Source organism: Lepisosteus platostomus, chromosome 9, assembly GCF_059453375.1.
Source record: "Lepisosteus platostomus isolate fLepPlt1 chromosome 9, fLepPlt1.hap1, whole genome shotgun sequence".
Taxonomy (NCBI): Eukaryota; Metazoa; Chordata; class Actinopteri; order Semionotiformes; family Lepisosteidae; genus Lepisosteus; species Lepisosteus platostomus.
In genome coordinates this window covers 35,459,419-35,484,259 of record NC_142619.1, presented here as the reverse complement: position 1 = coordinate 35,484,259, position 24,841 = coordinate 35,459,419, and the positions used below count along the sequence as shown (strand labels likewise).

Here is a 24,841-nt window from a genome sequence, read left to right as displayed (position 1 = left end):
TTTGTCATACCATATTAACGTTTTGTTTTGCAGAGTAATAACCTGCAATAAACTCATCAGTGATGGGTCCAATGACAGGAATGTGTCTATAGACCAAATTAACAAAAAACTAGACATTGAATTCATAATATAAGTTACTGAATAGATAACTGAACCTTAATAAAAGCCATCTTTTCAAGAGGATGCTTGTTCACAAAGACATCAATATTATCCCAGTACATAAGTTATTAAATGAAAGTAGATTTGAAGTGAATTAAGCAAAACAAAACAAAATTATGAAATGTTTCTTTTAACTGCTTATTACATAACAAATCCTTATATTGGTCACTACTCACTTGTTGAAGGCTTGTGGAATTCCTAGGATGGTTTTCATAAGAGTTGGTGAGGAACTTCATTCCATATCCATTGTCCCAGCTGCCAAAATTATGGTCTAAGAGTGTGAAAAATTATTCAGTTCCCTGTTTTCTTTCCTTCCACAAAAAATGTTTAGTACAGAAATTAGCTATTACCTTTGCTATTAACTGACATGAAACTACCATGACAAATAAGAAAAGCTGAACATCTTTTTACTTCCTCAAAATCTCTGGTATGTAATTTTATTCACCATTTCTAACATTTTTTAGTAAGAGTCCAAAAACTTCTAAATCTAGTTTTTTGGGGGTTAAGGTCTCATTTTTGAAGTCTGTTCATTGAAGACTGGGCTAATTAAATATCATATCTCATGTATTGCATATTGGCCACTGCCTGTTGGAATAACCTGTTCCTCTCAATCAGGTTCTTCTGACAGTATGTTGTGTGACTTAATTACTGCAGCACTTGTGCTGATCTCTTTTGCAGAACTGATAAAGATTGCCTTCATCCATAACTGGCACTGATTACTCACACTATTCAATCCCACTTCGACTGGTCCATGGCTATTTGGCAAAACACACAAGGCAAATGTAACCAATGACCTGGATTTTACTCTCTTCTTAAGAACGTTTTTTTCACTTTGTTGTAATCTTTTAGTAGAAAGGGTAGCTTTTTCTAGGAGATTTGCAGCTCAGGTGCTGGGTTCTGGATGAGTTCATAGATGCAAATCCCAGATGGGATGCTGGCGTTGTACCCTTGAGCAAGGTGATTTATTTAGATTGCTCTAATAAATATCCCACATAAATTAAGACCCTTTAGGTTGTCATTGTAAATGTAGATGTTTTCAATTCCTTTATCTGGATATAAAATGATTAAAATTAACCCCCCCCCACCACACATTCAAAAAGATGTCTTGAGGTCTTTGGACTGTGCTTCTCAAAACATTAATTTTCTGTATGACTGTCATAGCATTCCTCTTCTTTGTGGTTCTCCAGCAGTTTTTAAATATACTGTTTTAGAATCTTATGTTTCTTTCTGTTTTTCTGCATCACCCTCCTAGTGTTCTTATCACACAGCCATTTTTAGACATATTTGCATCAATCTTTTTTAACAATATTTTCTGCTACATACCCACCCAATTTGAGATAAGCAATTTTGTGTTTGCGAATCTTAGCTCACAGTTACATGCAACTACACATGGGGAGAACAAGTGTGAACTGACTCTTTGGACTCATCCACATTAGTTAACACATCACAGGCAATTTAGCCCCATACAGGAGGATCAAAGCTGACTGAAGCAGAGATGTGTCAACAGCATTTGAAGTCAGCAAATGTTGCAGGGGTCACTGGGAACCCAGAGAACACTGACTGAATAATCCCAACCCCATCTTTAGCTGCACTCCGAGAACTATGTGCCAGCCCTTGCGAAATTGTAGTGACACTCAGTACACTCAGTGACATGATGCCTGCTGGAACCTGTGACACCTGAATAATAGTGCTCAAACTGCATTCTAACAAGCAGTGGAATTGCTCGAGGGCGACCTCTTCTTCTTTGTGAGACTCACGAGTAGACCCCAGTGCTCAGGGAATATGTTAAGAATGTGGACTTTACACTGTGGGGATATTAGTAAGGAGAGCGTAGTTTGCCTAAAGTCTACCAACTGCAGAAAACAAGGGCCTTTATCTTTTGCAGTTCCATAAAATCACACAAAATTCTGACCGCTGTGTAATGTACACTCCATCATACTGCTCATTCTTACCATTTAGATAAGTAAACGACGAAACCATGTAAACATTACACCGGCAGCTAACTGCTCAATAAAGAGCCTTGAAAATTGTGGGGGAGTGTGAGCAAAAGGAAAGCAATTATGTGTGCATGTATTCATAATTAGTGTCCACAAGAAAATGTAATTTTTGAAGTCCATTCCAAGAAATATTTTTTATAACAGAGTAGATCCACTTGAAAAAGTAGTAACCATGCAAACAAAGGATGACAGACATAAAAACAGGAAAGCAGGGAAAAGATAAGACTTGGTAGTTTGTCTACTTGCAGCTCAAATGGGAGCTAAAACCTGGAGATCAAAGACCTTTGTTCAAATGAGGACAAAAAAAATCAAGAATGGAGAATAAATCCTGAATAGTGATTAGAAGAGCAAAAATAAAAGTGTCATCAAGAGATTAAAAAATACAAATAATTCTGGTCCTTCAGTTGGAAATTCAAGTAGAACAAGTAGGAGATTGACAGTATGTTGTGTAGCTCCTAACTAACATATTGGAGTCTGTACCATAAATGTATACAGCAAATCTGACAATGAACAAACAGGAAATACCGTATTTACAAAGGACCTGATTGAACCTGAGGAAGACTAAAGGGTTCTTTTTCCTAAGTGGTGCTAACTTTAAACATAAAAAGACTTAATCTTAATTCCTGAAAGTAAGGAAGAACAATTTGAAATTTAAAATATTATGGAATGACCCCGGCATCAGAAAAAGCCGATCCTTATTATGCCTGAAAGTCACAATTAATACATGACAAACTCATCAAGACAGGTGACAATATGTAAAGTGTAACTAAACCTGCTATCAAAACTAGATACTTTGGTGAGAATAAGATGGATTAAAATGCAGAATCCTTTGTTGCACTGTACGTTGAAAAGCAAAAAAAAGCCATGTTATTCAACAGTTGAGATTACTTTTATTTCAGTGAAATGTCCAGGTGTCTTCATAATTATGACTACTAATGTGTATTGGTTGCAAACCAGTTTTAATTGATCTTTTGTTTTTTTTTAAAGATAATCTTCATATGTTTTGACTTCATAGGCTGAAATCCTTAGTCAGTTGACCACCATATGGTATCCTTGGGGAAAAGGTGTTAAACCCTTACAAGACTTAAAAAGCCTGTGATCATATTCAAGATGAGAACAATAGTATGCTGGGGTGATTAACAATCAGTGAATAGAGTAATGGTGAGTTTTAATAGGTTGGAGTGCCTGTTTTCATCAAACTTTCTTAAATGTTCTTTTGAGGAAGACTTGGTTATCTAAAAATACTTTAAAATGCTTCAAAACCTTCTTGACTGTGATAAGGAGCACACACTGTGATTGATGCATTAGTTATACTACTGCTGCAATTTCAAAAGAATCATCCCCAAACCATGAATAATAGCTGGTCTACAAAAGAACAGCCACAACAAAATGTATTAATTCTATATAAAAAACTAAGGTTATTACAACAGGTTAAAAACTTTGTTCTAGAAAATTAAAAGATCCTATGATCATGACACTATGACATCTAAGTAATTTCCCTAATGACACCAACTTTAAAGTTAAATTTAATTTAGGAAAATATGCACCTCTTGAAGATTTTACTCAAAAGCAATTAAGTAGTTAATTGGTACATTAAGGTCATTTTTTCCTTTGGGAAAAACAAAACCTTAATTACATTCAGTACAGACCGTACATTTAAGACTACAAGGAATTATTTAAATTTCAAAACACCCAAATTCCCATATTAATCACTGATCAACGTGAATCACAATAAATTCTTTGCTATTTGAAGCTCATGAATGGCATTTCTTTTAGTTTTGAAATTCATGCAGTTTCACAAGAGTAAATGACAGAACATGTTTTGTAGAAATTACTTTTAAATCATCACCCCTTAATGCTAAATTTCTAAACACCTAAGAAGTATGTTTATCAACCAACTCTCAAATGTACAGTGTAGTGCATTAGTCCAATGCTGATCCAAAAAGAAATAAAAAATATGGACACTGTAATAACTTCATATTTAGGATGCATTTTACTAAGGAAGGAGTCTATAATTTTAATTTTATTTTGTGATCATTTCTATAATATAAACCACTCTAAATAATGACAAGCTAGCATCTATAATATAAAATGAATGAGAAGCAGATCGAGATAGATCAATCTCTAAACAATGAATTCATCATTTCATTCTTTTACTTATAAATTTTTTTGTTCTGACAGTAAAACCATGTAATTAACTGAGATGTTCATATACATATAACAGCACAGTTTGGTAAAACCGCAACATAACAGTGATATGATCTATTAGAATATCGTGCTGTAAAACGTTGGCAAAACTGTATACAAATGTTTTTTTTAAAAGAACATTTTCCCATTAAACCACACCAAGTACCAGCAGGTGCATTAAGCCACTGAGAAGAAAGCTCTGTTGCTATTACAGCTAATCTGTTTTATCAATGTTACTGTACACTTAGAAATATAGCTGCTTCCCATTTTCTCCCGTAATGCATCATCAACAATCTGGAACATTTCCTTAACACTTTTATCCATTTCATGCCATGATAGAATCCACTGTGGAAAGGGACAGAAATTCACAAATTTAAGTGTATATTGACAATGTAACACTGATTTGAAGTAAAATACTACCACATTAACATGGCACTGTAAAGTTTTGTACCTTTCAGGAATATAGGACAAATTCTTTTTTGCTGTATACTTAGCCAAGGCTGAAAGACATCTTTACAGTATTTATTTTAAAAGTGCACTCAATGCTCCATCTTTGTCCAAGGACCAAAAATTGACCAGTGCTAAGGACATTCTGGAAGACTTCCAAAATGCAAACCATCATGCCTGCATGTCATGAAACTGGGGTGTATCTCGATTAAAATTTGAACTTGTACATCTTGGTGTAAGTTTTACATCTGTTCCAGACCACTAAAGAAACTTAAGAGGGGTTTGTGGGGGGTGGTGGTGGGGAAGGGTGTGAGAATGAGGTTTAGTGGGATTCTCCGTTTACTGATGATCCTTCTCCTCGAGGTGAGGACGACCTGGAGATTCCTCTTTCAGTGTTATCAGAACTGGACCCACTTTGACTGTGCTGGTCAGCAGATGTAGCGCTGGAAGTTGGTGTGGACTTTGTTTTCTCCTTAAAGTCTGTAATAATAACAGTCAGATCTCCTACTGTGACTTCCAAGTGCTGTGCACTGCTTCTGTCCACGTTTTTTAATCTTGGCCTGCAGTTGCAAAGCAGAAAAACAACAGTCAAAAATTAGTATTCCGACATCTGTCATGGAGAAAGAAAAAATGCAGAGACTGAAAATTAAATATTTAGTTTTCACTGATAGCTCCAGTGGCAAACCTTTGAAAATTAAAGCAAAAGTATGAAACAAGCGTTAACCTAGCAGTCACCAGGTCCCAATGGCTGCGGTAAAATGACTGAACATCACAGGGTAGAAAATAGTTAGTTATGGGTTCCCGTGTTTGATGAGCAACAGCATTTCCTGTGGGTTGTAATAGACCTACAGAAGGCAGTGCACAAGGGGAGGTTCCATCTTTCCAAAAGCCAAACTTGACAGTCACAAATACACTTTATAGCATTGACTGACATTGTGGAAGATGCATTGTGCTTTTGATTCCTTCAGGCTAGCTTGAAAAAAAAACTTTAACAAAAACATTTAATCAGAAATTTTGATTCAATTGGCAAAGAAAAACCATAACTTCATAATGAATAAAATTATTTTAAATACAGGCATCTCTGCTTTAATGCGATAGGTGCCTTCCTGTAAAACCTCTCGTTATGCAAAACCGCACAATAAAAATAACAGGGCTTATGGGAAAAATGAGATTAGGGGTAGACCATTCAAAACGTAACCAAATGCCTAACCAAAGCTTAATAATTTATTAGTTATCCTAATTAAAATGTCTACACAGTTTAAACACGTCAAATTCATAGTGTAGCATTTTTATGGAACGGTTCATGTGGGCAACAAGAAGACATTTAGATAGCACACGCACTCTTTATTACAGGCCTCCATCAGCCTGTTACCTGTTTCCTGAGACCATAAACCCCTCGAACAAAACTTAAACACACAAGAGCAGCAAAGGGAACACATACACACGTTAGGGTGGATACAGGTCTTGAGAAGAAAACAGGGGTAAACATCAACCAACCAAGTACAATTGCCTAAAAAAACACTACATAGCTAAGGTTAGCTAGGTGTTAGCCTGCGGGCCCTAAGACCATCTCCTGACAGTGGTTCCCAGCCTGCACCGAGGCGCATACTAATTATCCAGGTGTTCTTCCACCAAGACACCAGGCGAGGGCGCTACAATAATAAATACTATAGTAAAGTTAGGATTTTACCTTGAAAAAAAGTGAACTTCAACACCTCAAATTCTAAGCTTTAAGTATATATACATGTATAAGGAAAGTGATTAGCTTTTTGATGCTCAGTGTACTTTTTTACACTTTTGCCTTGAAAAATCAAATACAATAATAATAATAATAATAATAATAATAATTAATAATTGCTTACACTTATACTGAGCTTTTCTGAACACTCCACTCAAAGTGCTTTACAGGTAATGGGAAATCCCCTCCACCACCACCAATGTGCAGCATCCACCTGGATGATGCGACGGCAGCCATAGTGCTCCAGAACGCTCACCACACATCAGCTATCAGTGGGGAGGAGAGCAGAGTAATGAAGCCAATTCATAGAAGGGGATTATTAGGAGGCTATGATTGGTAAGGGCCTATGGGAAATCTGGCCAGCACGCCAGGGTTACACCCCTACTCTTTTCAAGAAACGCCCTGGGATTTTTAATCCACAGAGAGTCAGGACCTCGGTTTTACGTCTCATCTGAAAGACGGCGCCTGTTTACAGTATAGTGTCCCTGTCACCATACTGGGGCATTAGGACCCACATGGACCACAGGGTGAGCGCCCCCTGCTGGCCCCACTAACACCTCTTCCAGCAGCAAGTTTTTCCCAGGAGGTCTCTCATCCAGGTACTGACCAGGCTCACACCTGCTTAGCTACAGTGGATTGCCAGCTGGGAGTTGCAGAGTGATCTGGCTGCTGCCTCATACAAGTATGAGTGCAAACAAATCTTTACAAGAGCAATAAAATTAAGTAGAGTTGATGTAACAAATCAACAGTACATTGATAGAAATAACATGCTGAGACAGAAAAACATGATTGATGTATTTTATTATTGATATTATATTTTTTAAATGGCTTTGAACATTCAGACAGGGAGGCTCATAAAGTGTTGGGCACAGCATTCCACAGTATATGGAAATTTCTGTGGAAAGCCCTATTATTCAGTGTAAGTAGTCTTGTCCTGGGGACACTCGGTAAGACAGAATTTAAAGAGCAGAACTACTAAGATGGAGCATTCCACCTCAGCAGGTTTATGAGGGTTATAATGTTTTTTAAAAAAGTGGGTCCTGAAATTGCTTATAATTAAAAACTCATCTGCTAGAACACATAGAAGTATTTTGATAGTTGACAGTGCTCTTAAAAGCACCAATAAACAGTACATTATAGTAGTAAACATCTACAAAACAAAATTGTAGGAACAGGTTCTCAGGAAGTGCTTGAGACAGAATAGGTCAATGTTATGGAGATGATATGAGATATACATATACATGAGATACACATCTGAAATGATAAAGAGGTTTGATGAGCTTACCAAACTGTCAAAGACCATGCCAAAGGTATCCAAACTGCATAGGCTGTGTGGATTCTAAGACCTCAACTAAGATCTGAAAACAATTGGTCATGCACATTTCCTTGGGGCTGTCATATGCAAGGTTTTTGTTTTGTTTGGCAAGTAATGAAACTTCTGCCTCATTGTTCCATACTAATATATATTTCTGCCACAAGTATTCCTTCTTCTGCTGTACTGGAGAATAATTATTCCCCAGAGGTCCTTATATCTTCCTTCTGATGGCTAACCTACTTTTCCTTCTTACCAGTCTATAACCTTCCCAGGGATTTCACTACTCCTTCCCAAAATACACCAAAGACAGGGCCAGTGACTACTTCTTAACACAGCTATTAAGTATAGTTTTATCTTCCTTGAGTGGTCAACAACAATGTAAAGGGTTCTTTTCCTACATTTCTTTACCTTTGGATATTGCCTATTATTTATTCAAGTACAACAAATCAAATCTTCCTACCCAAGACCCTATCTAAAGGTTTTGTAGTTATCTTATGTATTTATGGACTATATAATAAAATGAGCTGAAAAACATCCAGTGTGATATATTAAGATACTAATATTTTGAAACACAATTACTACAATTTGTTTCATGATTATTAATACTGGCATGAAGAACTTTATTCTCAAAAATAGACAGTAGCTGTTTTCAAGAGGGCCTTAGTTTTTTTTCTAAACATATATACAAAACAAATTCTGGGTTTTTACAATTTATTAGGTATAATGATAATAATAATGTTATCACATTACAAAAAAAGATATTGGTGTGCTGGAATCAGGCCAAAGGAAAGCAACTCGATACATTCGCGGGCATAAAGGATTGTCCTCACTGACAAGCGAAAACAACTTCCGGTTCAGGAATTTCAATGTAATTAACTTTAAACCACAAAAATATATTGCAGAGTGCCTTTCATTGCAGAAGGTGAGATTCGAACTTAAATGCCATCCTTTATAGGAGCAGCACTCTGTGCCTGACACATTAAGATAATAAAGGATGGACACTTGCTTATTGATGTCAGCAGCTATCTATCCCAAGATGGGTAGTTTTCATTTTCTATTGTAACTCTGTACATTGAAGATGGTACCATGGAATTTCCTGGCCAGTTATTGGACTATGAAACCCTCTAACATTTGTAATCTATGTTTTGTCAAATTAAAGCAATCCCAGAGTCCATGACTGCTGACCTCACTCACGTTATGTGGGTTTTGATCACTTGCACAAGGTAGGGGGAACCAGAACAAAATTATTCCTCCTTAAATAGGGTCCCAGAATAAACATTTATTTCAAATCTGATCATATCTGTCCATCACAACTCCTGTACTTCAACCTTACCTCATTTTCTTGTGACCGTTTTTTTTGAGTGTCGTTTCCTTTTCATTTTTTTCTTTTTCTGCTTTGTCTTTTTTCTCTTTCTTTGGTTGTGTTGGGGAAGCAAACTGCTGAGTTACTTGTTGTGCAACCAGCTGGGAAACTGGCCGCGGTTTCCTGTAATAGCAAAAGGGTACAAAAGCGTTATAGAGGATAACTGTACAAAACCCAAAAAAGCACACCATTAAAGAACACTATATTTTGTAATATTTACAAAATAATCACAAACCAAACAGTGAACAATTACAACCTGCATTAAGGTGTGTGCATAAAAAATCTGATCTTAGTTAAAACAGGCATTAATTTCAGATGTCTTTAGAACAGAGCCAATGACAAAGAAATTTTAACAACTTAGCACTTAAAACTGTTTATTCATTACACTGTTTCACTACTTTAAAAGGCTTGCTTAGCGTGTACATGTATTAAATAGAATTTATCTGGTGGTACCAATAAAACATTTATGTTTGAGATCTTACACACAGAAATATAGACTGTTCATTTTAGGGAATTAATAAAGCTTTAAACAAGAAAAATAAAACATTTAAAGTATAGTTTGAGAATCCTTAATGTCATTTGATATTAAGATGCATCACGTAAGCACTCTGTCCACCTTTTGAAGAGAATATGCAATACAACAAGCTTGAAAATGGTTATTAAGGTATCTACACATTGAAGTGTTCTATTTTCAGATATTTGTTGTTGGGAGTTTCAGGATGCATACTATAACTATGCAGGTAACTGAAGAGTGGACAATGACAATGTAAAGTTAAAACCAGAGACTGTACTGAAACTTTAGGATACCAAATCTTGGAATTGCAATTATTAATTTACTAAAGATTAATCTAATTTAATTATTAGAGACATGCTATTTGTTCTTGTATTAGCAAGTAATGGACATCCTTTATATTTTAAGTCACTGGATCAGGCATTTAGTAAAAAAATGGCATCTACTTAAGTAAACAATGCTGCATGAATTATACTCTAAATTTTTCCATTTAAAATCTATACTCAAGAGCCTGCTTCCCATGACAAAACACTGACAACTCTTTAAAGAACATACCAGTATTGGCAGGTATGTAAACAGCATTAGCCACTGAGTCTGTGATAAAACAATTGGAACAATAGAAAGTTATTCACACGAAATAGAAATAGAAATACCAACCCCAAACATCTAATCCAATAACAAAACACTAATCTTCCCTTTCATTTAAAAAATTTAAATTACCATAATGTTGCTTCGGATTCCATTTTTGCATAAATATATTTAGGCACAAATTCATTACAGTTCTTGATAGCACAAGTTATTACTTTTTAAGGTAGGCAACCTTTTCATGATGTTAAGTTTAAGTTCTATATTAATATGAGATTTTCATCTGACCTGACTGATTTTTATACCAGTCCAAATTAAGATGTCACTTCAAATTCAACAGAGACTGTAATAATTTCCCCTCATGTGCAAAAATTTTCACAGGAAGCAAGGACTTTAAGAGTGAGAGATATCTTTACATATTAAGCCCTTCAACTGCTCCACATTGTGCAAGTGAAAGATATACCCAGAAACATGCATATTAAAATGTACAGCCTATGTTTTTCAATTAAAGATTATTGCTCAATAATACTTTATATGTATACATATTGCAGTTTAACAGAAAGCTTTTACCAGAGTACAGATGACAAAAAAAGACTAATCAAAAGTAAAATCAAAGACTGCATTTTTCTGGAATACTGAAAATGTGTAATATTGAGGGTGATATGAATGCAGAAAGATTTCATACATAAAAAGCTAAAGCACCACAAATATTTCACGTCTTCATAATTCAGCACAGAAGCAATATGTCAACTGAAAGACTTACAAGCTCATCAGTTTCTGCGGGTTAAAATATAACTTTAAATATATTTTGCATAGACAATATCGCAAAACTGTAAATAATTAAACTAAACACTGAAACAAAACTGAAAATTTTCAAGACCTCGACATGGATCTTTTCAAGAGCTCAGGAACCTGCATCTACAAGCACATAAAAATGAAAGGCATACATAGGGATGTTATGAGTTTATACATAGGTCAAAAAGAATCTCATGCAAAGTGGAGCCTTAAAAAGGTCAAATAATTCATTTAGTGTAGGTGCATAAAACAAGGCTACTGTAGGTCACTGTTATTGGTCTATTTCTGCACTCAACGTCTACTTAATCTCATAGCAAACATCACTATCCTGTATCATTAAAGTGAAGAGGCTAAGAAGCACATCACAAAATAAAATGTATGCAACCATGTTATGATTTATAGTTTACCATCCAACAGTATTATCTTTCTATTTTCTGGCCTTGACTCATAAAGAAGCCCAAAAAACAATAGATCTTGATGATAGCTCCAGTATTCTCAGAAGCTTGGAATTCATCCAGTGGATGTCTGGCAAAAATGTAACTTTATAAAAATTCATTAGTGTAAACTGCGCTACTAAAAGACCCATCTGTTCTACTGCCATAGTATGAACATGTAACAGAAATCGCCCCTGGAAGTGATCTTTCAATCCAATCACTCCCTTTTTGTACACACTGCCCTGTTTTCCAGCTGACATTAAACAGATGAGCCCTACAGGCCTCTGACACAGACTGCACCAAAAGCTGTACATTTCAACTAATGTGGACTGAAAACACAGAAAAAAAATAATAGGCCAAACGCAGAGAAATATAATAAAAGACCTGGAAGAGCAAATGGCAGACAAACAGAAAATGCTTCAGTGCTGATCTCTTGTTAGTAGTCAATGACTGCTTTCTCAGATAGTGCTGTGAGATGAACTGCCACATTAGGAAAGGTGTGATTTTTTAAATATTTATTACCATCATAAGCTAATATCAGTCTTTGAATGGATCCTGTAATAAAGAAAAATGAAAAATAGAAGCCGAAAATGGATATAGAACAAAACTCAAATTTAATCAATTTTAAGCACTGAAAAATACTGTAATGCAGAATGCTTCTGCATAAATAAGGCCAACTAATAGGAATGCCAAACACAAATGACAAATCTTTTTTCTAACTAATAGCCAAAAAACATTTTCATCAAAGTATTTATCTTTATATTTCACCCTTTAGTGAACCTTTATCACTGTATAACACAAAATGGTGGGGAAAGGTGATCTAAATGGGTTGTTTTGTTCTGCATTATTCTTGTTCTTCTTCTATTCATTCATGAATTCACTTGGTCTTTGCTTATCTCAGCTACTGCACAAACAGCTTCAATAGACTTGCTGGTTTCCTTACAATTTTTACATTATATTTTCTTCATTGAGCAATATAACATTAAAAAAAAATATAGACTGAGAAATGAGATCCTGAAATGCCTCATCCCCATTATTTTTATTTTGGCAATGATTTGGACATTTTCAGCTATTCAACCCAATTATTCAAATTCAACTTATCAAATCTTTTACCACAGAGCAGTTTACTTCATATCATTCTCATATTCCAATACTGAGGTGATATGCACACATATGCTAGCTAAATGTCTGACTGAGACAGGAGTCAAATGATAACCTAAATATCACCCTTCCCTTAACAGAAAGGGGGACTATAAATGTATTGTTTCCTAGGTTGTGGGGTATCAATTAAAAAAATATAATTCTGTAAATAGAGGCAAGGTACACACAGTACTCATTACTTTTTATCTGAAAAAGAGGTGGAAACAGGCTTAATTTCAACAGTAATCATTCAATCAATTAAGCTGCCACATTAGAAAAAACAATTTAATGGAAACTGTACATCCATCAAAGGAATAACTGCAATCTAATGAATACCTTAAGAAAGATAAAAATAGATTAACTATATATCAAAAATAACAAAGTTGCATTTATATAGCACTTTTCATCTCAAAGGAACCCAAAGAGCTTGGAATGTACCCACTTCAACAACCACTTAAATGCAGCACCTTACTTTTACCACCAGAGTGACCTGAGGCAGCCATTATGTGCCAGCAGCTGTACGGTACAGTAGATCAGGTACAGAAGTGAGAAATTCATTCAACAGTTGAATCAAGTAGAACTGACAGGCAGAACAAATTCTGGTGTCCAAAGTGGAAATATAGAAATAAACCAGGATACCTGGGTTCAACATCTCAGCACCTCATGTATCACATTGTCTCACGTTACCATACTGGGGTATTGATTTGGAAATACTGGTCAAGAAGGAAGAGTGCCACTTATTACTCCTCCAACACCACTTACAGCAACAACATGGCTTTCCTTTGAGTTCTCCTATTCCAGTAATGACCGAAGTGACCTCATACAGAAATACATGGATGACTGTTTATTATTTTGTACAACCTGCAGTTTATCTTTGGGCCATGACTGAAAGGAAATAAACAGCATCTGACATCTAGAACACATAAAAATGATATGGAATGGAGAATCTGCTAAATTGATTAGAAAGCCTATAATAAATCATCCTCATATGTAATATACCATCCAATAATACAATCACAAATTTAATACATGCCAGACACAGGCCAGAGCTGTATGTCTGGTCACAACAAATTGTAAAATCTTTCCACTAAATTTCAGAAAAATTGAAAACTAAACCATGTTTTATTCAACTTTTTCATCCATCAGTATTTGTGATCATTGGATATAGAAACCCTTCTGTTACATTCTATCAGGGTGTGATGCTTTTTGTAAATCAGAAATATAAGAAAACAAGTAAATACAAAGGAATGATACAAAAGAAAACAAATTAAACTAGAGTGCAATTTATTTGAAAGTACTTCGAATAAACGCAGAACTATTTCACAATTTAACAAGGAAGGCAGAAAGACTTTTGTCTGTTACAAGCTCTATTGGTGCTGAAAGAAGTGTTTTTCTGTCAGCCTGAATTAACAGTCTACCTGGCATACTTTTTGGATGAAACAATAAACCTACAGTATACAATACTGTTTTAACGTGGATATTCATAAGAATGTAAAGGTTAAATAAACGCCTGTAGCTATTTACATCGCTTTTAATCCACTTGATAATTACATACTTTGAAGCAATGGAAAGGGGCTAATTCAACTGCAGAACAGAATGATCCTTTAATGAGTACACATTACATGGCTTGATACAAGGCTAGTTCAACTTCTTTACGCTAGCAGACTGAATTACATGCTAAAATAAATAGGGAAAAACACAACATTTTAATTATATGATGCTTTTTTATGGTGAACACCTGCTTATCTTCAGCAGAGCAGTAACTGTCTCTAGACAGCAAGGTCTAGCTCTTGGGAGTTTATAATGTGCTCTAACCTCAAGAGTCCGAGGCATGGTCTAGAGGTGTGATAATACACATTAGAAAATGTACTACAATGCATAGTGGAGAGTAGCTGACATCGTGATTTGGGGTATATTACGTGTCAAGGTTCCTGCAGACTTCATGGGAGAAGACAAGATTATGGTAGAATTCACAAAAATTGCGGGTCATATAAAAAGTAAAGATGATGTTAACTAATTGAGCAAAAAACATAAGACATATGGAGGTAGTATAAATATTGTTACAGCTAGATGGGAGTGGTCAACACCTAGCTAGTATCAACACCCGCAGTTCACAAAAGCTTCAAAGCAAGAAAGGAACTGAGGTATTGGCTGAGGTTAGGGAGTCTGGGACATAACATAATAAGAAACTTGCAATGGACATAGGGAAACTTGAATTATTGTTCTTTTCAAAAAAGCTGTGCCAGAGAACAAAGAGTTCACATGCCTCTAATTATAACTACCGCTCAGGTATATTCCTAGAGAAATCCTTGCAAGTTGAAGGTTATGATTATTTCTTTTAGCCACTGACTAAGCTGCTTGGTCAATTCCTATTATTCACCATTTTCGTAGCCCCCCCCCCATTTGTAACAATATAAACAGAATGTTCACTTTTCTCTGTGTAAACAGAATGATTACTGTAATGACTCATTAAGTTGAGCACTTAAAATGTAATTTAACCTGGTCTGAAACGTTTTACAAGCACTAAGAATTTGAAAATTAACAATGAATGAGAAAGAGCTTATGTGTCAGAGAGAGATAAAAAGATTTTGTGTGTTTGAGCCATTCACGACACTGAGAGACAAAGCTGTGGGGGATGCTGTACACACACAAGATGGCATAGTGTATTGTGTATATGCAGTACACTCAAAGACAAAAGCAACACAGCCTGCTCTTCTCACTGTTTTTTTTTTTAACTTGCTGGGGCACTGTGCTCAGACAAGTAAAGTTGGGGCATATAACAGACATATAAAATTACATAAACAGCTCAAACACACATGCAGTTATAGAATAACAGTAATATACTGTATAGCAATAACGATTTTCATATAATACTCTGGACTCAGTTTTTAGGGTGCAGTTTCTGTCCCTCGGAAGTAGGGGAATAATTAGGACTGTGGTAACAAAAAGTCAAATGCAAGTAAGACATAAGACATAAGACATTAAATGGGAACCCCTGTATATAAGTTACCCCTTCGTAAAAAATATTTATCTTTGAAATTATGTACTACAACAGATTAAACACAACTCATTATAATAATGTAACTCAGCTTCTTCAGGAGCTTTTAGGCATAACTCCCATTTGATAATTTACAGCACATTCCTGAAAATCTTTAGAATACACCAGTCACACACACTATCTGATTGTTTAGAATGTCTAATAAAATAAATACATTACAGTTAATCAAATCAGAATTTTCATTTATGATCATTTTTATTTCAGATAAACTGTAAAATATAACACTCAATATGAACACAGAATACCTAACAGCCCTTACAGAATGTTCAGTAATGATAAACATCAGCAATTTTTTTTCCATACTATTACTCCTCCTTCTAAACAACTACAGTACCTTGAGTTTTAAAAAGAAAACATTCATTTACTTTGAAATCTACGTTATATTGTGTTAAACCATAAAACAATAAAAAGAACACTTTGTGCTTATTGAGAGCAAATGCACTTTAAAGCAATGGAAATTAGGAGTGTGTGGGTGAGGTTGTCAGCTGTGTCTGCAATCAGGCTCCCATGTGGATTTGCAAAACAAATTCATGTTACACAAAAGTGAATATAATACTTATTTTTTATTTACAAACTTATCTACGCAGCCTCTCTAGGATTCCCAACTGTTGATTGTGAGGAAAACATACAAAAGCTGGCTGTAATGTTTTTTCTTTATAAAACACAGGTACTTTGGGCAGATCATAATACATTACTGGGCATTTCGTAACTGCACTAAATTAGTTCAAACAGTGCTAGAGAAGTACAGCAGCAATATCCATTAGCTGAAATGGCTGAAATGTTGAAAAAATGCTGTCCTTTATAATTAAAAATGAAAATATGCTTCTTTCTTTGTGAAAAACATGTTTTCAACAGTGATTAAAGCACCTCAACAAGCCTGATGGTTTTCAGTGGCTGCTTCAAAAAGACTGCATCCTAGAATGAGATAAGCACAAGGGATGAGACAACGTTGCTACACTGGGATCTATAGTCTCATGGGGAGCAGGAAAAATAACAACAGTTCACAATCAACAAGGTAAGACCAGCTCTCAGATGTTGTATTGAGTTAGTGCTTTTGAAGACCAGGTAAAATGTTCAAACAACCACACAGAAGTATTTGACTAATCCAAATGGAAATAGCCCCAAATCAATGTAAGTATACTGACATTAATACTGTATATGCCCTGCATTACAATCGATACTGGATTTGTGCAATTGATTTTATAAAACAAAATTTAAGCCTAATGGAGTCTCACATAATGGAATTACGAGCTCTGAAAGGCTAGAAGATAATGTGCAAATTTTCATCACACCCTGAAGGAAACAATACAGGGCTGACACTACCCCCCCCTCACCATGTATTCTATTCTGTACTAACTGTCAAACCCTTTTATCAACCAACACCAAGACACATTATCCACTTTACTAAACCACATATTTAGATGTAATTTACATATTAAATTTTGAACTATTCAATGATCAATGTCCAATTTCATTGCAACACTACAAAAATTCATATCAAAAGGACGGGCATACTCGACTGATAATGACTAATAAAACTTGTAATGGACGTTTGCCCATTTTAAAAAGCAAAATTCTCAAAAAAATTGCAAAACATAATTTTTTATATAGTGCAGGAAAATGGTATTGCCCCCTGTGTGGTTTTCTGCATTACTGCATATTTTTCATTGAATATCACCAGATCTTCAACCAAGAGCTGATATTAGATAAAACAGACCCTGAGTTAATAAATAACACAAAACATTAATAATTTATTTATTTATTAAAGTTATGCAACCCCTGCCCTGTGTGAAAAGGTAATTAGCCCCCTTAAATGTAATAACTGGTTACCCTATGTTTAGTAGCAATAATTGCTTAATCATCAATAATTGATTATTGATCAGTCTCTCACAGCATCGTGGAGAAATTTTATCCCACTCCTCCACGCAGAACTGCTTCAACTGCTCATTGCAGGTTTTGCCACAACATCTCAATGGGGTTTAGGTCTGGACATTAATTAGGCCATTCCAAAACTATAAATCAACCATTCTGATACAGACTCGCTTGTGCAGATCATTATTTGCTGCATGACCCACTGCTCTTCAGCTCAAGATGGGATGGTGTAGAATTCTCTGATCCAGAGCAGAATTCGTGGTTCCTTCAATGATGGCACGCTGTCCAGGTCCTGATGCAGCAAAGCATCCAGAAACCATGAAAATACCACCATGCTTGACTGGTTGACGTCTGTAATGAGGTTCTTACCATGGAATGCAGTGCTTGGTTTTTGCTATAAATAACGGGCCCGTGTCAGCCAAAATGTTCCACTTTTGACTCATCTGCCCATAAAATATTGTTCCAGAACTCCTGAAAATCATCCAAGTGCATTTTGGCCAATTTGAGGCAAGTTCTCAAGTTCTTCTTAGTGAGCAGTGGTTTCCACTTTGCTATTCTGCCATAGGTCCCATTTTAGCTCAATGTCTTCCTGATGGCAAAGTCATGAACACTGACCTTAGCAAAAGCGAGAGAGGCCTGCAGATCCTTAGATGTTGTTCATGGTTTTTCTGTGACTTTCTGTGACTTTTTTTTTTACTGTGGCATGATGTGCCTCAAGAACCTGTGTGATGACAACTTCACTCAGATAGTTAATCAGATTTAAATTGGGCATGGCTGGTCTAAATCAGGCCTGATTGTTAACCAAAATACTCAAAAAGCTGACTCTCACTGTTCCTTTAATTGGGTTGAGTTCAATGGGGGGAGCAATAACTTTTTCAGTGTTGAAGATTGCATGTTTGATTACCTTGCACACCAAACAAATGAAAGACGCACCTTACTTTGGTGTCATTTTTCCTCTCCAACTTTTCTCCATGTACTAGAATAATTAATGAAAAGATCTGACCACTGTGAAAAATGCGAAACTATGCAGAAAACCAAAATACTTTTGCACAGCACTTGCTTACCTTAAGCTTGGCACAAATGGTGATTTTAGCTGTACTATTAAGTATATTAAAAAGCCCGCAATTTCTATGAAAGATTTTCACTCAACTGTGACAGGACAACACAAGGGTGCCTTCTTTCGAGTAATGAAGATTTCCTGACCCTTGTTGGCATGATGAAAGCAGTACATCTGTGAGAGAAGTTCCTTGAAGAATTAGACACTCTGCTTTAATAATAAATAAATAAAGGTTGTCTAGAGACACCAAGGAGCAGGCTACATGCAGGTACGCAACAGTTGACCACTGCTGAACATGACTGTCGCACTTGAGTGTCAACAGCACAAGAAAAAAAGCTGTGAAAGCAGAATTGACAAGAGAATGCTGTCTACATAAAAATAATTTGCATGATCTGTGGTCATTCAGGAAAAATCTAAACTGTAAGTCAGGCATCAATGTGAAAATGGATAAAATAACAGAATTTAGAGACGGTCTGTTGGGATGATGACTGCATACAGATATAGTTCTTTAGCACTTAAGGACAACTAAATATCACTAGGTAAACCATTTGCAGATTCAACATTCACCATTGGTGGTGGTGGAGGGGAGTCCCCATTACCTGTAAAGCGCTTTGAGTGGAGTGTCCAGAAAAGCGCTATATAAGTGTAAGCAATTATTATTATTATTATTATAACACTAAAAACTGAAACAGCTATAGTGCTACTTTGGAGCTATACCACAGCTTTACTGAATTTCCCTCCATGCTATTGCACTTCAGACGACCAAATTACAATGTTTTTCAATCAGTTACTATGAGGTGGGCTGCTATAAATGTGTCCTTCTTGACAAAACAGAACATTATAAATCCCAGTAGTTATAACTGAGATTGTGATAATTTCATAAAGTGATCCTATACTGGTTAATTAAGTAAAAATTCAAAACAAGTACTACAATACCATAGAAACCACAATCTACAGAGCTTTGGATGTGAACAGCGTTTCCTTTGCTGTACAGAACAAAATATTTTTCCAGCAGGTAATAAGAAGGAAATGATTTTTTACTTATCATTTCATCAAGTATAGATCAAATAATTTAGTAGGCCCTAAGACCCAAAAATAAATACCGTGAAGTGACAAACACTTGTGACAGACACCCACAAACGAGAGAAAATGATATTTTGCTCTTCTGTATGGTGCTTCCTGTCTACAGAAAAAGAAATCAGTAAGTTAGAAGTAAACTAAATGGCAAACACTGTATGACTCATAAGTGCCATTAAGAGGATTATGAAAAGATGATGCAACAGTTTTTTTTTGTTGCTGAGACCGAAGGGATAAACAAAAAGATTGTATCCTCCATGCTTTCAAATTCTAAATGTCAAGTTAGACCAAATTCATTCTCTATTAATATTATGGCAATAAGATCTTATATCACTTTAAAAAAAACATGAGTATAAAACAATAATAAGCAAAAAAACATCTGGACACAAACTAGACTGCACAAGGAAAAAAAAGACATTTTGATCACACTGAAAACAAAACATTAACTAAAGAACATTTTGAGAACAGATTTCACTAAAAGTGTCAAGTCTTTGCAGAGATTAACCTTAGATTTCTGACAACACAATGCTTTAAAGTCCTGTCTAAGTGTCTTTAGTATGCTCTTGTAAGATGCCTGACCCATTTTCCTTTACCACTTTTCTCATCCACTTCAGTGATTTCACTCCAAATATATGCTGTGGTTTCCTTCTTGTTGTGCCCAACCTGCTTACTAAGCACATTCTGGAGTGTATTCAGTCCCCCTAGTTAATGCTGAAATCAAAAACACAGGTCCATGCTGAGAGGACACACTGGCAAAGTTTTTATATTTCTTTGTGTTTACATATTGTAACAAACTGAAGTTTCATTTTACCTTGACTATTTTCCTACTCTTGTATTAAAGGGAATCAGAACATCATCATATAATTAGAAGTGGCAGCATAGAATAACAAGTAGGAATGGCACATTCTCTTTCAGGTAGTACTGATGTTGACCTTGAACAACAATACCTTTTATCAGATTTAATTCATGTCATTTAAAAATAACATTGAAGTTTCTGGTGATTAACAAACCACTCAACCTTGACTCACAGATGCACTGTTATACATACAGAGACCATACAGTGGCTCAGCAAGTGTAAATCTAGAGCAAAAAGTCTCCAACCCTGAAACAGGAGACCTCTTATAAATGTCATCCTATAGGCCACCCTAAATCATCTGTTTTTTTAAAGATGAGGACATTAGAGATCAATTAAGCATGTAATCTGTGCAGTTAACATAATTCTGGCTTTTGATGACCAAAAGATATTCTTATTTTTGTTGCAAATGATCTCTAAATTACTGAAGCAAATCACCTGGTAATTTACCACAATAAAACTGTTCCAGATCCAACCATCCATTTTCTAACCACTTCTTCCAATTCAGGGTCACAGAGAACCTGGAGCCCATAACAGCAAGCAGCGGGCACAAGGCAGGTTATACCCTGGACAGGATGCCAGTCCATCTCAGAGCAGACACAGAGACGTACACATTCACACCTATGGCCATGTTTTCCTCAAAGTCGATTAATCAACCAGTAGGTTTTTGGACTGTGGGAAGAAACTGGAGCACCCACAGGAAGCCCACGTGAACATAGGGCTTCAAGCTACACACAGATAGCACCCCAGGTCTAGAACTGAACCAGGTCTTTTATTTGTTTCAAATGATTAAGACCTAGAAAACCTGCTGGTCTGGAGCTCTCCAAGGCCAGGTTTAGAGACCCCCGTTTTAAAGTGTGAAGTACATTTGAAAAAGGGTACAAAAGAGTTACAATCGACAATGGAAAAATATGCACCAATGAGTCTTCTTCAAGCAAAAGCAAGAGGAAATGAGGGCTTTAAGAATGGTTCAAGCGGTAAAAGCTCTTATGAAAGCACAGAGAGAACTCTATGATCAGGGGTTCAAGCCTGGGTCATGTCACATTGTCACAGCATTGTTTTATTGAGAAGATAAAGCCCTGTGGAATGTTCTCAAACTGATGGGAACATCATGCATGGCACACCTTTTTAAAAACTGAGATTACAGGCACATAAACACACAAAGCTCTAATCAAAGAGCCATTGTGGCAGAAGGGGGTCACAATAAATTAGTGAATGTACTTTACTTACTTGCTCATTTCTATTTCTGAATCGGTGAATTGGGAAGTCTTTATCATAGGCCAAAGCTTTATTTACTAGCTAAAAGCTACCACAACCTTCTGTGCAAAGAAGTACTTAGTTTTCAGTCCCAAGTGCCACCCATATAATGCATATATAATTCATGCATATATTGTAGGTATTGCACATATACTTGAGGAATAAACTCATTTACATATTTATCACTTTTAATAGAGTATAGTTATAGTAGATGGGTTTGCCTTTTCAATTTCAAAATACCAGAACATATTGTTCTATACTTAATAAATTAAGCCCTAATTTAAATTAGGGCTTGCTTATACACATTGTGCATTTACTTTTTTTAAACAAAACAGGCCTTCTCTCAATCTTTATGTACAGATTTCATGACTGGTTTTGTTTCCTTGGCTCAAAATTGTCATGTGCATCTTTTTATTCAAAGCTTTCATATTGGGTTCGTCTTTCATCATTAATTATTTCCTTAAAGCACTCTTTTAGATAGTTGGCCATGAATAATATGTTTTTAAGGAAGCTATCTGGTTACAATAAGGCCATCAACCATATCACCCTGCAACTCACAACTACAATCCACTGAAGCTAAGCAGGTGTGAGCCTGGTCAATACCTGGATGGGAGACCTCCTGGGAAAAACGAATGTTGCCGCTGGAAGAGGTGTTAGTGGGGTCAGCAGGGGACACCCTGTAGTCTATGTGGGTCCTAATACCCCAGTATAGCGACAGATACATTACTGTAAAAAAGGCGCCATCCTTCAGATAAGGCGTAAAACCGAGGTCCTGTCTCTCTGAGGTAATTAAAAACCCCAGGGCATTTCTTGAAAAGAGCAGGGGTGTAACAACAAGCATCCTGGACAGATTTCCCCCTGGCCCTTACCAATCATGGTATCCTTATGATCCGTATCTGTGAATTGGCTTAATCTCTGTTCTCCTTCCCACTGATAGCTGGTGTGTGCTGAGTGTCTTGGTGCACTATCCAGGTGGGTGCTGCACATTGGTGGTGGTGGAGGGGTCCCAATTACCTGTAAAGTGCTTTGAGTGGAGTGTCCAGAAAAGCGCTATGTAAGTGTAAGTAATTATTATTACAAGAAAATCAGTGTTTTCAATTTCAGATGTTCATTCTTAGCAATACCTCTGAAGTACTTAAATTGGAAATAAAGAAAAGTACATGGATTTTGAAAATTATGTTAAAATGACATTATAAGACAATCAGATGGATTCCTTATTCCATGTAAGAGACAAAACGAATGTGTATTTCATGAACTGTCAGCACAGGAGGCATGGGCAGTTGGAAAGTGGGTATGAAAAATACTAAAAGAACTCATTAAAGATCGCTGTAAGTTCGCAATGCTTACTTCAGACCTTAAAAGGGTGGTCTGGCAGATCTTGTCATGTTTGGTCCTCCCACCTACTAGGCAACTGTTCTCCTTTGAGCACCATGTGCTAAGGTCGACGTTTGGTTCAGATTTGCAGCTAAAGATGACTCACTGTTGTCTAGCACATTAATGTCTGACTCACACTTACATATAATTGTTTATAACGGAGTATAATAAGAAAATACTTGTGACACTCAACTTTACATTTTCAATATGATGTAAACAGTGCATTTAAGAATAATCTACTTTGTATCTTTTCAAAAGGGATTTGAATTTAATTTAGCTTGTATCACTGTCCCTCTAACCCAGTCTAGTAAAGATACAGTACAACAACAGCAAAACCTGTTACCTCCGTGCTGTTCACACACCATCCACTCTATGTAGCTCCATGCTTAACAGATGGCTGATTGCCTCCCACGATTTCTAGCAGTTCAGATTTCATTCTCCTTTTCCTTGACAAAAACATGGCCACTTAATGCATACTTCATTAAGAAAAATCCAAGTCCCCCACTGCAATGAAGAAAACTGCTCCACAAACTCACTTTCAAGGTTCTTTTGCCATTTTTAGAAGAAATATATATTTGTATATTTTCACTCCTAAAACAGTGTTTGGAAGTGGATACCTTTTCCAGAAATATTTGAAACAATAAAGGTGGGAGGCTTGGAACAAACTACCAAGTTGAAGCCTAAGCAGCTTACTATATCTGCCACAGAATATTACAAAGCAAGCCAAAGGAAGAAAAATTATATAAATAACTTTATGGCTTCATCAAAAATGATTGAATCTATGTAATCCCTCATTTTCCACAGGGGGTGTTTTTTTTTTTGTTTTTATCAAGGCCGCTACAGTTCAAGTCATTATGCCAACCACAGTTCCCAACACAAGGCTATGCCCTGCAAAAGACTGTTCTTTTCAAAGTGTCAGCAAGTTCATTATATAGCCATAGATCAGCCCGGTGCTGTCATTAAGAATTCTAAATAATATATGTTCAGGTGAGATTATTTAATACAGAACCTGTTTTAAGGTACTCTGATTATGTAATTGAACTTTAATGCTTAACAAATACAGAAATACCTAAATATGTAGTAACTACATTAGACAATATTCTGTATTTCCTGGAAGCTATTATAACAACATATTAAAATGGCATGTTCAGCTTGACTATTAAATATAAACATTATTTTCTTTTTACTAACAACAGAGAAACCAAAAAAGGAACATATATACTGTATGTTAACAGATAAGATATGAAATAGAGTAAAAGTGAGTCATTCCTATGAAAAACAAAGCTTCAGATGCAACATAATCTTGAAGAAAAATTACCAATTTTGACATCTTTTAGCACCTACAGGGTTGATTAAAATTGATTCTCTAAGCTTTACTTCACAGTAATCTATTCAAAAGGATAGAAACGTGAACAACCTCAACACGTTTCCTTGATAGACAATTCTCAAGTATTCTTTTAAAAATAATACTAAAATATAGATTTACAGAAAATGTAGAAAAGGAACAATGTTTCTCATTGTCCTCTTAAGTGCCATCAAATAATGGATATTTCAGTGTTGCCAATCAAGTTTTATCTTAACTGAACGTACTTTTGTACATCTTTTAACTTCTTTAGGAGTGC

The 24,841-nt window shown here is 35.8% G+C and overlaps 1 protein-coding gene across 1 annotated transcript in view; it reads right to left on the bottom strand.

Annotated features, from left to right (window-relative positions):
• Positions 1-4,161: 4,161 nt before the first annotated feature.
• yaf2 (YY1 associated factor 2) overlaps positions 4,162-24,841 on the bottom strand; it is a 33,950-nt gene continuing 13,270 nt past the window's right edge. Inside the window, exons 3-4 of the mRNA XM_088644811.1 lie at positions 9,177-9,329; positions 4,162-5,350 (exon numbers count right to left, since the gene is read on the bottom strand). Coding sequence (XP_088500937.1) covers positions 5,113-5,350; positions 9,177-9,329 — 391 coding nt within the window. The 3' untranslated portion in view covers positions 4,162-5,112. The remainder of the gene's footprint in view (positions 5,351-9,176; positions 9,330-24,841) is intronic.